The sequence below is a fragment of the Lagopus leucura genome, unplaced genomic scaffold (assembly GCF_019238085.1).
Source record: "Lagopus leucura isolate 7727_CA_CO unplaced genomic scaffold, USGS_WTPT01 Super-Scaffold_73, whole genome shotgun sequence".
In the NCBI taxonomy this organism is placed as follows: Eukaryota; Metazoa; Chordata; class Aves; order Galliformes; family Phasianidae; genus Lagopus; species Lagopus leucura.
The window spans coordinates 4,249,116-4,262,145 of record NW_024962252.1 but is presented as its reverse complement, the minus strand read 5'-3'; the positions used below and the strand labels follow the sequence as shown (position 1 = coordinate 4,262,145).

Sequence of the window (13,030 nt, the reverse complement as noted above, 5' to 3'; positions counted from 1 at the left end):
TTCCAAAGAAACCACTATGCGTGATGGAGACCTGGTTTCCTGGAAGTATTTATCGGTTATTTTCCTTACCTGTTTCCTTCCTCTTCTCGTTTACTCTTGATTTCCTAATTCAGGCTGACTACATATCAATACACAGTTTATGTGAGGCACGTAAGAGATTTCCGCAGTGGTAAGTCTGAGTTTCTACTCATTCCTTTCTTTCATAGATTTAGAACACTTTTTACATGCTGAACTCTGTTAATTCTGTTTTAAACCATTAATTCTTGTAGTATGAGATTGCCAAGATTCCATTTGCCGTCACCAAATTTTGCCTTTATTACTATTTATCTTGTGTTAATTTTCTACAATTTCCAAGTATATTCTTTAATCTTGAATAATCAAAACCATGTAATGATACCTTCTGTGATTGTGTAGCTTTATAGAATAACAACCATTTTGTATGGAACTCCAAATAATATCTTGAAAACTAACCAGTTATGAATATTCTTAGCCAGGCTTTGTCAGAAACAAGTTGAAACCACAGATGATCTATTTTCTCAAGTAGGCCTTAAATCTATCAGGAAAAACCATCCTCCCTCCATTTAAACAAAAATTAAAATATGGAAGTGTTGCTACCTTAATTGGATTGGTGATATCTTCTACTTGATTCATTTTCTCTTTAATTTCTTCAAATCTTTTCTCAGCTGCCCAAAGAATCCCATTCAGTTCTTCCATTTTTCTGCTTTCTTCCTGCATTTCTTGTCTTACAGATTCCATCTTTTTTTTATTTTCTTCAGCCACATCTTCCTGTCAAAATATAATAAAATAAAGAACAAAAGGAAGACGTGTATTTACACATTATTTTTACAGGAATATAGGATGAGTAACTGTGCAGTCACTGTTCCCAAGACAATTATACCATTACTAACTGATTATCACCATACATACTTCTTGTTTTAGAAAGACAAATATTTGGGAAAAAACTTAAGTGGAACTTTGTATTATACTAAGATGCTTCTTCACAATCAGACAATTGTGAAAGCAAGGTAAGAATGAAAGACAAATATCAAGTGAAATAACAGCTAATAATACACAGTAGTGATAAGGAAGTGCAGAAAAAAAGAGAAAAAAAACAAGAAATATCCAAGAAAGGACTAACCTGCTCCAGTGTGTCACCACCCTCTGTGTAAAAAACTTCCTCCTAATATCTAACCTAAACCTTCCCTGTCTCAGTTTAAAACCATTCCCCCTTGTCCCATCACTATCTACCCTTGCAAACAGTTGTTCTCCCTCCTGTTTATATGCTCCTTTCAAGTACTGGAAGGCCACAAAGAGGTCTCCCTAGAGCCTTCTCTTCTAGAAGCTAAGCAAGCCCAGTTCCCACAACCTTTCTTCCTATTATGGTCCAGAGTGTCCTTTATGTATGCTTTGATGCTGCTGCTTCTGACCTCCAAGCCTACATTCACTGCTTTTCCCCAGCCAACGTTTTATGGCACTGTATAACCTGAAATAACCAATGCAAATTCACAGAATATTTCTTGACACCACTACCTTGCCTCCCATGCACCTGCAGTGCACCACTCATTTGAAGAAGAGAGGAGGAAAAGTAGGAAAAAAAAAAAACCCACAAAAAAAACCACAAAACAAACATCCATCAGAAATAAAATAATACCACTGACATAACTGTAGACTTTCTGTAAAGTATACAATTTTTTGCTGTTTATCCAACTTGCACCCTGAATGTAGGGTATCTAGGGTGCCTGCTTGTTTCTAATTGTCAATCATTACCAACATTCAACATCCCACAAACTTATTAGTTAAAATTGGGTAATCTTTCCTTACTAATACACGGATGTCCATATACTGGATTTCATCAACATTCTCGAGGTCTGCTATTTCTGCAGCTGTTCTTCGCATTTTTATCTAGACAAAAAGTAAATAATATTAAGCTTACCTAAAAAAGAAAAGCCGTTCATTCACTGAAATCTACATAGAAAGTAATACGTTTCAACTTATAGCTTCATCAGTGGCTATGAGAGACAGAATTCTTCCTGCTTACCTATGGAATCCATTTCTATAAGGCAGAACTTAATGTGAAAATAATATGCACTTTAAATCATTAAATTATAACCATGTTTCCATTCAACGTGAAATCTGAATGAAAAATATTTTATATTCATTTAATACAAATTCATGTGCCATTTGTGTGCTGGTTCTTATTGGTGATTTGTTGAATATAACCTTGATTGGTATATATCATATTTCCTAACAGTAATAACATCATTAGTTACCATAGACATCTATCATACCCACTTGCATGGGAAGTCTTGCAGAAAACAAGTACTAATATATAAGTTGTCAAATGGTTTAATTTATCTTTTTTATTAAACAAAAGTTTAAAGTGTGGAATATTCAATATACTAAAATAGATCAAGAATATAAATGAAAAACAGGAAAAGAAGCAATATTATGGGAACAAAAAGGCAATGCTCAACAGAAATACAGAAGGGGAACATAGCAGAAAGAAGCCTCTACTAAACACTGCAACAATTTTCCACTTATGTCCCAAAATAGCAGCAGAGATTTTATTTATGAGCTTTAGCATAACAGTGAAAAAACAAAATGAAACAAGAACACCTTAAAGAACAACAGCAATATTGCCAAAACTTCCATCATCCTAAATGATGAAAGTATTCTGTAGTTGCTAGCATATAAAATCTTCTGTGTTTTCACACAAATGCCAAAGCAAGGGTAAGCATAAATACTCAAAATTATCATCTGCTCAAAGGGAAAGTCAAAGTGAAACAGGAAAAGACTGAGCAGAATCTAAAAAGGAACACTGTGCCTATGTTTACCTGTAGTTCTTTTTGATGCTGTCGATGATGATGAAGATGACTTTCATTCTGCTCAATTTCCTTTTCAGTGGAAGACAAACGTTGCTGAGATGCTGCCAACTGTGCTTTCCGGCTTGCAATTTCATTCTCCAAGAGACTTTACCAAAAAAAGAAAAAAAAAAGTGACACTGGGATATTATTATATATACACACAACCACAGATAAGTGTGTGACAAAGCAAAGCATAGAAAAATATCACAAAAAATATCTTAGGTTTGTGATCAGTGAATTACTGATCAGTAAAAAAAAAAATACCAAACCTCTGCAGTAGAGCTCACAGTTGATAACTACCAGATAATGGTTGTTTAGTTCCAGGTGAACAAAGCATTGATGTAATTTGAACCACTAGTAACTCTTGTTAGCAACTGTGGCAAACAGGCCAAATATCTGAACTAAACTGCAGAATTACTTACAGGAATATTTCTTGAGAGAAATGCTTTGACTAGGAAAAAACTACTTCCAACAGAGAAAACAATATGAAAAAATATTTCATACATTCTCATACTTTTCTTTCTATTAAAGACTTCAGAGACTTCCATGAGTTCTTTCAGCATGTGGTAAACCTATTTGAAATGCAAAATAAAACCTATATTTTTTATTATTATTGTTATATTTTATATTATTACTATCTATTGATAACTAAGCTCTGCTAGAGTCCTTGATCCCTAGAAAAGGAAGGCAAAATTTTACTAATATCACAGCTCAAACAAACGACACCCATAATCTTTGCGTTTAAGTGTTCAATCAATTTCTTAACTATTGTTAAGGACGCATAAAATGGATTGGACTGATTATGTCTCATTCCAGAATCAGAATTTAATAAGTTTCACATATCCCATTCCTCATGAATGTTTCATTACTTTGGGTCACATTTGGTATTTCAGTGTCCTCAATTTACTGGGTGAGAATTCAAGATTTTAAAAATCCAACCAGATTTCAAAGATGAACTACTAATTTTTTTTTTTCATGGTAAAGGCACTGAAAAAGAAGTTTTCCAGAATTCTCCATTCTGAAAAATGATACGTAAACCTCAGAGTGGGGGAGAAAGGAGACTACTGGGAGGAGGGTGTCTCTGATGTACACACATCCAAACAGACAAATACAAAATTCCATCATTCAGATCAATAAATACATGTATGGGTATTTTAAAAAACAAAAACAACATTGCAAGTTGCTAACCTTATTTCTGCTTCAACATCTTTGCTTAGATACTTGGGTCTGAGGTAATCAGAAGAATAATATCGTCTGTTAAATACTTGATCACCTTCAGCAGTGAAAGCTTCTCTACAATTTTTTGGAGGATTGTTAGACTGCATTACTTCACGAGCTTTATAGCTACTCTGAAAAACAAAATTGCCTCATCATACCTATAGAAAATTAACCACAATTACAGAAATCAATTTAAAACAGATCTAGCAGTTCTCACTAATGAAAAACAAGAAATGCAGAAATTGAAGAATAATTTGAAAAAGTCTCTAATGTCACACTCTGCTCTTCTCCATTGAGTAAGACGTTCACGTTCTCAAAACAATCCATGTCCTCAAAAACAATCCACTTAGTTTAGCTGCCAGTTTCTAAACTGTAAATTATGTAGTCTGATCAGTCCCTTGTAATTTGCCATGGGAGGGAAAAAAAAAAAAAAATAATAAATCAATAATCAAAAGGTCACTACACACTAAATATATTTAATTATCAGAAGTGGAATACACACCGAGGAAATAACGTTTTAAAGAGATCTGCTAAATACATCAAACAAAATTAAATTAAAGATTGGGAAATCTGCTGGTAAAAACAATTGTCACTGTCAGATTAAATGGTCACAAGTGTCTTTGTCTGAGGAAATTACTATTTATACACTCATACATGCTGAAGTATTACTTCCTCTACACCACACTTTTTTCAGTTGAAGTTGTTCAGTTAGGTCTTAAAAGGACCAGATGGAAACACAATCAGATGGAAAATGATTTCGCATAGACATGAGTGGGCGAATGCCAAAAAGATTTGGAATTCTCAAGCACAAGCCTGCTACTTGCTAGGTTTAAGTGGAAGTGGTGACTACAAGTTTTGGTAACACACGGACTACGGAAAACTGACACATCCTTTATCTGACAAGTAGTAAAGAGGCAACAATTCGGAGGCTGATCGCAGGTACACATTTTAGACTGGAAAAACAGATAAATTAGGGGCCCAGAAAGGTGATGTGCATTCTCAGCATAAACTGGGACAACCCTGGAAAGAAACAGGGAGAGCTCTGTAGAGAAAAATGCCAAGGAATACCCAGGGATGTTGGACAGTGACATCCCAAGCAGCCACATAGCAGAAATCAGCATGTTTTTTTGACTGACCAGAAGTAATCTCTAAGAGAGAAGTCAAGACCTATGAGCACAGTGATATGGCGAGACAGTGAAGGAAGAGTGAGGAAATAACAAGAGTAAAAGTTCTAATCTTACTGATTCTTAAATAAGGCCCATATTTAGGGCCATGATGGTCATTGTCTAAGCAGAAAATGGTGTTCAAAGTGGGATATGGACAGCATATTATGTGTCATGAGTGCCTTTATGGAAGGCCTGCCAGGAGAAATGCACATCTGTGTACTGCATTAAAACACCGATAATTGTTGCAGTTTGGGTCCAGTGAGCCAGAGACCTCACCTCCTCTCAGTGAGTCTGGAAGTTATGCTTCATAGAATCATAGAACGGCTGGGTTGGAAGGGACCTTAAAGTCCAACTAGTTCAAATCCCTCAGCCTTTCAGGGATGGAAGAATTCTCTACCTCAGTGTTTGTGATAAGCAAAAACCAGAGAAGGTCCTATATTTACTATACAGAGAGATAATGCCTTTCTTTAAAGGCCTGTAGGGAGTGGAGAGCCTTACTTTAATTAGCAGGACTTTTTCTATACCCCTCACATTGATCAAACAGTTAGCAACCGCTGCACCATCTATTTCCAACGCTGTGAGAACTGATGGGAACTCCGGATGATGAACTGCACTAAAGAAAAGAAGAAAAAACAACCATGCATAAAACTTACACAAGATTCTTTAAATTGTATTACAAATAGTTCCTTTCAACTCTTAATAATTTGAATCACTGTAGCTACGTAGGAACACTCCAATCACAACTTACCTGTGTCTAACATCATAAATCTTATCATGAAATTTATTTACAATTATTGAAGGTCTAGCTCCACGTGGATAATATTTTGACATCAGTTGCTGAAGAATTCTTTCATCACTATGATTATCGCAGCAAAATGCCTGAACTAAGGTCTTTAAACAAGCCTCAATAGCCAGAGATAGTTCAGGATCTTTTGGATGAATGAAAGCACCTAAACAAACATAAAAGACAAAGCTTTAGCTTTTGTCTATAACATATTTAAGCAGTCCACTTTTATCACTTCAGGTTTGTTGGTTTGTTTGTTTTTTCCTTTTTTTTTTTAGAGAGTCTGAAATAAATCTCTGTTAAAAGAAAGAAAAAGAAAACCAAAATAAAAGCAAACTTTAACTAAAGAAAATAGCAAAACAGACAAGCTACCCCTGAAAATACAGACAGTATCTCTTCCTAGGGAAGCCTACGTATATAGGCTTACTGCTTTTTTTTCCCTCCCCCTAAAAATTCTAGAAGGTCACTGTTAATTCCATTGTGGCACATATCTGACAGCAGAAAAGGAAGAGCAAATCAGGGCAAACATCACTTACTAACAATTTCACGCTTTAAGGCTAAAGGCAGAGGAACAGCTACATTGCAAATCAAACTATTGTGAGGATTCCCATTGTATATCACCTTTTGGTAGTACTGTGTTCACACATCCTCACTCTGCAGTAAGCGCCTGGTACTCCCATTAATTAAGCATCCTGTCTTTGCATTTACCTCTAGAACACGCTGAAGCCCTTACTGCCACTTACAAACTGAACAGAGCTTTGAATGCATAGAATGGCTTAGGTTGGAAGGGACCTCAAGGATCCTCAAGCTCCAACGTCCCTGCCTGTCAGCCTCACAGAATCACAGGGTTGGAAGGGACCTCAAGGATCATGAATCCCCAACCCCCCTGCCACATGCAGGGCCACCAACCTCCCCATTTAGTACCAGACCAGGCTGCCCATGGCCCCATCCAATCTGGCTTTGAACACCTCCAGGGACGGGGCATCCACAACCTCTCTGGGCAGCCTGTTCCAGCACCTCACCACTGTCATAGTAAAGAACTTCTCCCTCATATCCAACTTGAGTCTACCCTTCTTCAACTTAAAACCGTTTCCCCTTGTCCTGCTATTATCTACCCTTTCAAAGAGTTGGCTCCCCTCCTGTTTATAGGCTGCAATGAGGTCACCCCGCAGCCTTCTTTTCTTCAGGCTGAACAAGCCCAGCTCAGCCTGTCCTCGTAGGGGAGGTGCTCCAGCCCCTCTGATCATCTTTGTCACCCCCTGAACCCTCTCCAACAGCTCCCTGTCTTTCTTGTACTGGGGGCTCGAGACTCCAGCTTTGAATATCTCTGACAACACAAATGAAATCAAACTTTCCAAGAAAGTTTATTCTAAGCTGCTCCATGCAAAACATCTCAAGCATGACAACACCACCAGGCAGTCACTGTATATTTTAAGTAAAAACCTATCTGACGTTAGGATAGTGCTTTCACCAAGCTACAGTCAACTGGAGCACAGAAGGGAGATGTGAGACATAAAGCCTATCATCTCGCTGAAGTAATACTCTACACAAGATCTATGCAGCATGCAGAGGATACTTGCAACACAGAAGGAAGCTCAGCTATTTGCACTGAAATCTTAGCTATAGTATAGTCTTTTAGTATACAATGGCACCCATGTACAGAACTTCCCTCTGTATTTCCCAGACTAAAGATACATCTGAAGCTTCACAAACAACAGATTTTCTGAAGTTCACTGTTGACGTTATCAGCTCTTCAATAAAACCCACAAAGAAAAAGCCCAAAAATTGTCTTGGAAAAGCTGAAAAGCTGTCATTCTTACCTAGAGGTCCAACAGGTTTGTGTTTAAATTGCCCTTGCCTGAAGGCTATTTCAACTTCTTCAAGTAATGATGGCATATGCTGTCCAAATCTTTTGAAGGCATTTGTTTTACTATCTCTCAGCTCTCTCAGGTGCTTCTGTTTAGCATCCAAGTCTTGTCTCACATCAGAGTCTTCTCTCCTAAGAGAAGAGATTTTTTTTTTTCCAGTAGAACAGCCTTGATTTCACAGATATAGTTATCTTATTTTTCAAAAACTAATATAATAGGACAGCATATCAGGACTTCAGTATTTCAATGTACAGTGAGCTACACACTTGCAACTATTTTTAGAGCTTCAAAGAACATGAAACAAAAAACGAAAAGAACCCCACACAAGAAAATGCTACTTTGCCACACAGTTTTACATTACTTTTCTTCTTAACCACGGTGAGAGGTAGAAACAGAAGTCACAAATGAAGGTACAAATGCCATCAAAGCAGATGAACAGAAATGTTTCCAAAAATATCAAGCAGTACAAATTTCACTAACATTTAACTGAAGAAAAAAAGCATAATAGCAGGAGAGTATTCTAACATGATTTTTTAATACAAATAAAGACATCCAACAAACTGTAAATTTATAGCATGTGTTGCTCTGTAAGCAACATAAAAATGACAAAAAAAAAAAAAACAACGAAGAATCAATATAACTTTCTATTTTCATATTTCACTATCTTCTCTAAAGGTAAAAGATGTCTGAAGTAATACTTCAGTTGTAATACGCAACAATTCCCAAATCTTTTAGAACAATAAATACCAACATCACCACAAAGCTCTCAGGTGACCATTGTACAAAAGTTCAGGTTCCCAAATCAAAGCCTAGGAACACGTTTTTCTAGTTCAATCATGGGTAAATAGACATCTAAAGCAAACGGTTCAAAGTCTATAAATTTGTACTTAGATACGATATAATAACAATCCTGTACAGTTTTGTTAACTCTCCAAAATTTTCTAGCTTCAGTCATATTTTGCCAAAGAAAAGTTTAGCAAGTCCTATGATAACTGAGGAAGGAAGTAGGTGGGGGAAACAAATACAGAAACTGGAGCCTAACATGTCAAGAACACAAAGAATTGCAGGTACTTAAGAAGAGATCTCAACAATATGAAGAAAAATAGTTATGTTCAAAAACTAACTTACTTAAGCTTAGCAAATTCTTCTTTATGCTTATAAATAGCTTGCTGAAACTGATGCATCTGTTGGCCAATCATTATTTCTTCATCATGAAGTGCCTTCAACTTCTCCTTTAACTGTGTGATTTTCCTTTGTTTTTCCAGCCTTTCAGGCTCTGAAGCCTGATAAGCACTAGAAAAGTCATCATACTTCAGTATTTGAAAAGAGAACGATGATTTGTGATACAGACTTTATTTACATGCAACATATATTAGATCTACGTATCAAAAATTTATATTTAAGATTCAGAGCATTTACAATATCTACAAAACAGGTACCAGTGATTTATTTCATTTTCCATTTGTAATCATACATAACTCTCTCCTGGTTGCATTCCTATTACATTTGATTTAATGATTAATTATATTGCAACATTGTGTAAGCTAGAAAATGTCATCAGGAAAAAGAAAAGCCTTTTTTTTCCTGCCCAATTGCCTCATCATCATCCAATGGAAACCTCGTTATACAAAGTAGAGATGTTTAAATATTTGAGTGGAGCCTGTGAAAGTTTAACAATTTTTTTCTCTTGCTGTAGATTTTCTCATTACTCAGAAGAACTCACTCTGTACATATCTATCCACTAACAACACAACACCACAGTACGAGTATTTACCTCTTTTTCATTTCCTCAATTCGGTTATGTAGCTGTTCATCGTCTTTTGCCAGACGTTTCAGCTCAGTTCTGACACGATTATAAAGCACCTGTGAAGGAAATAGGGCATATTAGTTTAATGGAAGAGTAATTTCAACACAATTACAATTTTGAGGAAGTAAACACTGAACTGCATCTGTACAACAAACAATTATCAATACTTGAGACAAGAAGAACTTTAATTTAACTTTGTTATTCCTTCCATTTCACCCATTTGAATCTTATTAGTGCTGACTTAAGCTGTGCATTTCTTAACACCTGTGTAAAGATATAAACTCTGACTGCGAACAGAAGCTGCTTGCCAGTCAAGCCAGAAATTACACCTATTTTAAACTATACTGAGCTATACAACATTCATAAAGCCTAGACACAGACAAAGAAGTACACATGGGTAGAGCATGGACAGGATCAAGGTTTTAAATAAGTTCCTTTGCCTACCTCAGCTTCATTGACTGCTTTTCTTCTTGTCTGAACTTCAGCTTTTGAAGACATACATTGAGTATGCAGGGCTTCAGCTTCACCATTTACTGTTATCAGCTGCTCTTGTATTGCTTTGCACTTTTCTTCCGCTTCATTTACTTTTATCTTTAGGGCAACAAGAGAATGACATTTGTGTAGAAATGGAAAAAAAAAATCTTCAGAATCTCTTCATGGTATAGAAGAAATACCACTGAAAAGAATCCATTTGCTGACATGTCTTATATGTAATTGACACTACAGATATGCAAAGAGGAAAATAAACATAGGAGCCCACTCTGAAAACCAATGAACTATTAAACCTTCTTTTCTTACTCAGGTTTTACTAAAATACGAGACTACTTCTATAGTAAGGCCAAGTGCACTGCCATGGAAAGAGATGAGACCACCATCCAGACGAAGTTTCCTCAATACCACACAGACAGATGTGTATGGCCATAAAGTAAAAACACTTGAATTACAAAAATACATACTTCTAATGTTTTGCATATTAAAAATTTATGTGAAAAGTGAGTGCCAATTCAGAAAATTTGGAGGAGTTTTAAGAGACTAAAAAGTTTAAAATAACATTGTATAGAATTTTTCTGTTTTATACATAACTCTGAATGTTTGTCTTTTATTATTCTTTCCTGTTACCTCCAGAAGACTTAAGTACTATCCAAATAATGTTTTATTTCCAAGTATCTCTTTGAATCACGACACTCTACTGTTATAGAAATAAATATTGAGTAAGGAAGGACTCTCAACCATGAAACAGTTTAAATTGCCATTCGCTGCAACAAGCAATATTAGCCATCCCAAATTCCCAGTCAACACAACATAACCTTTACCTAAATGAAAGCTATCAGGATGAAAGCAATACACACATGTACCCCTAACAACCAGCAGAAAACTAAGCATCTTATTATTTTTGTCCAATGAAACGTGGAATGCAAGTGTTACTGTTACGCTTCAGATGGCCAAATAAGTGTGTAAATGGTAACCAGTGCGATTTGTAAGGTTGCAGCATCTTGTAAAAAGCCAAGATGGCCAGCTTCAGCATCTTAAAGTTAAAGGAGCATCCAAATTAAATACTATTTCTATCCCTGAGCTGAGGAAGCTGGAAATAAACATACGGTTTAAAACCTTTTACGTACCTGACATTCTTCCAGCTTCTGGTCAAACTTTTCTGTATTTCCTTCTTCAGCTTTGATGCCTTCTCTGATCGGCTGTATTTCTCTCTCCATCTCAGCCACCTAAATATCAGCATATATCAGAATGTCTGCAGTAATTCACAAATAATTTAAAGTAAGCTTCTCTTGAGGAAACACTTTATCAAGAAATTTACCACTGCCCAGGCCATTTTATGTTTCAGCTCTTCAAGACGTTTCTGCATTTCGTTCACACACTCAATGCTTTCATAGCGCTCCTTTTCTTCACAGTAAATTCGCTTAAGCTCTTTCAGACGCTTTAAAAAAAACCCAAAAAGTTCCACTGTGAGTACATAAAGCTACAATGCAATGAGACATTGGAAAGGTACGTTTTGGAGCTTAGCAGTTCAACTACTAATTATTTCAGTGCTCAAAACAGTACTAACAATGATTATAATTTTAATATACCTCTACTCCTTGTTCTATCTGAAGACGTGTATTTTCTTTAGTTTTCATGATATACGAATAATCTTCTTTCATTTGTTCCAACTGAGTTGCCTTCATAAAAAACTAATGGGGGATTAAGAAAAATGCAGATGTCAGATTCAGCAGCATACCTAAATGAACTTAAAATAATTATCATAGAAAAATCATAGAATCATACAATGGCCTGAGTTGAAGAGGACCACAATGATCATCTTTTGCAAAGTGTATAATTGCTCCAATTAGATATTTAAAATTTAGATTTCTGAATATGATTTTTCTTTTCCTACCCCTTAATAACGCCTCTACAAATTTGAAATCAATATTTTGGATTCAAATGTTTTGTTTGCTTGTTTTACTGGGCTGCATTTTTTAAATAATTACTTGAAACCAACTGACCAATTCTGAAAGTTACCATTTATTATTTAATCAAAGTGTTACATGATTTTTCTTACCTTATACTTGTCACCCTCATTTTTAGACTGTAAGAAGAGCTTACTCATCTCTTGGGTTAAAACAGACACAGGATTTTCTACCTGTAATATTGGATATGTTACTTCATTTATATTTTAGGGAAAAAAAGACTTATAATCTCACATCCCTGAAAGGGACACACACACACACAGACACTCCAAATACAACACTGCAACACAATAAAGGCATCTAAGGAATTGTTTTCACAAGAATCAGTGACTTCAGAAAAGTTTTATTGACTTAACAAGTCCTGAATTGGGAATTTTGTGCAACAACGTTTAATTCTTCTTTCATCAACTGCCCAAAGTACCACATTCAACTCAAAGAATTGCCCAATATATTCTTACACAAGTTTCCACAATAAAATCATTACACAGTAACAGAAGTTTATACTGTTTGACAGGTGCACTATTTTGAATAGCGCACATCAAGTATAAAGTAACTGATTTTTCATTAATCACTTAAGTAGAAAAAAAAAAATAAGGAAAAACAAAAAACTGACAGAACAGCAAAAACTGAAAGAATCAGCAGGTGATTAAAAAAAAAAAAAAAAAAAAAAAAGCTTTGCATATGAACAAAGTCTACCAGTGCTATCTTTCATTGACAGGATATACCAAGCTTGTAGATGACAGTGAACACTGACCTGCACGGAATAAGGTCTTATCCAGCACTGTACAAGGTATATTAAATTTTAATGCTCTCTTGCCACTGTAAGTGATCATAACGAGGAAAAGGCAAACTTCTCTCATTTAG

The 13,030-nt window shown here is 35.7% G+C and overlaps 1 protein-coding gene across 3 annotated transcripts in view; it reads right to left on the bottom strand.

The window, feature by feature from the left end:
* Positions 1-13,030, bottom strand: part of SMC6 (structural maintenance of chromosomes 6) — a 29,950-nt gene that overhangs the window by 9,375 nt on the left and 7,545 nt on the right. For all 3 annotated transcript variants that reach the window (XM_042877724.1, XM_042877734.1, XM_042877744.1), the window contains exons 8-21: positions 12,259-12,339; positions 11,789-11,890; positions 11,518-11,637; positions 11,327-11,425; positions 10,152-10,298; positions 9,675-9,763; positions 9,029-9,193; positions 7,853-8,031; positions 5,997-6,198; positions 5,747-5,861; positions 4,053-4,213; positions 2,835-2,970; positions 1,822-1,902; positions 616-786 (exon numbers count right to left, since the gene is read on the bottom strand). In XM_042877724.1, the coding sequence (XP_042733658.1) occupies positions 616-786; positions 1,822-1,902; positions 2,835-2,970; positions 4,053-4,213; positions 5,747-5,861; positions 5,997-6,198; positions 7,853-8,031; positions 9,029-9,193; positions 9,675-9,763; positions 10,152-10,298; positions 11,327-11,425; positions 11,518-11,637; positions 11,789-11,890; positions 12,259-12,339 (1,848 nt within the window). The remainder of the gene's footprint in view (positions 1-615; positions 787-1,821; positions 1,903-2,834; positions 2,971-4,052; positions 4,214-5,746; positions 5,862-5,996; positions 6,199-7,852; positions 8,032-9,028; positions 9,194-9,674; positions 9,764-10,151; positions 10,299-11,326; positions 11,426-11,517; positions 11,638-11,788; positions 11,891-12,258; positions 12,340-13,030) is intronic.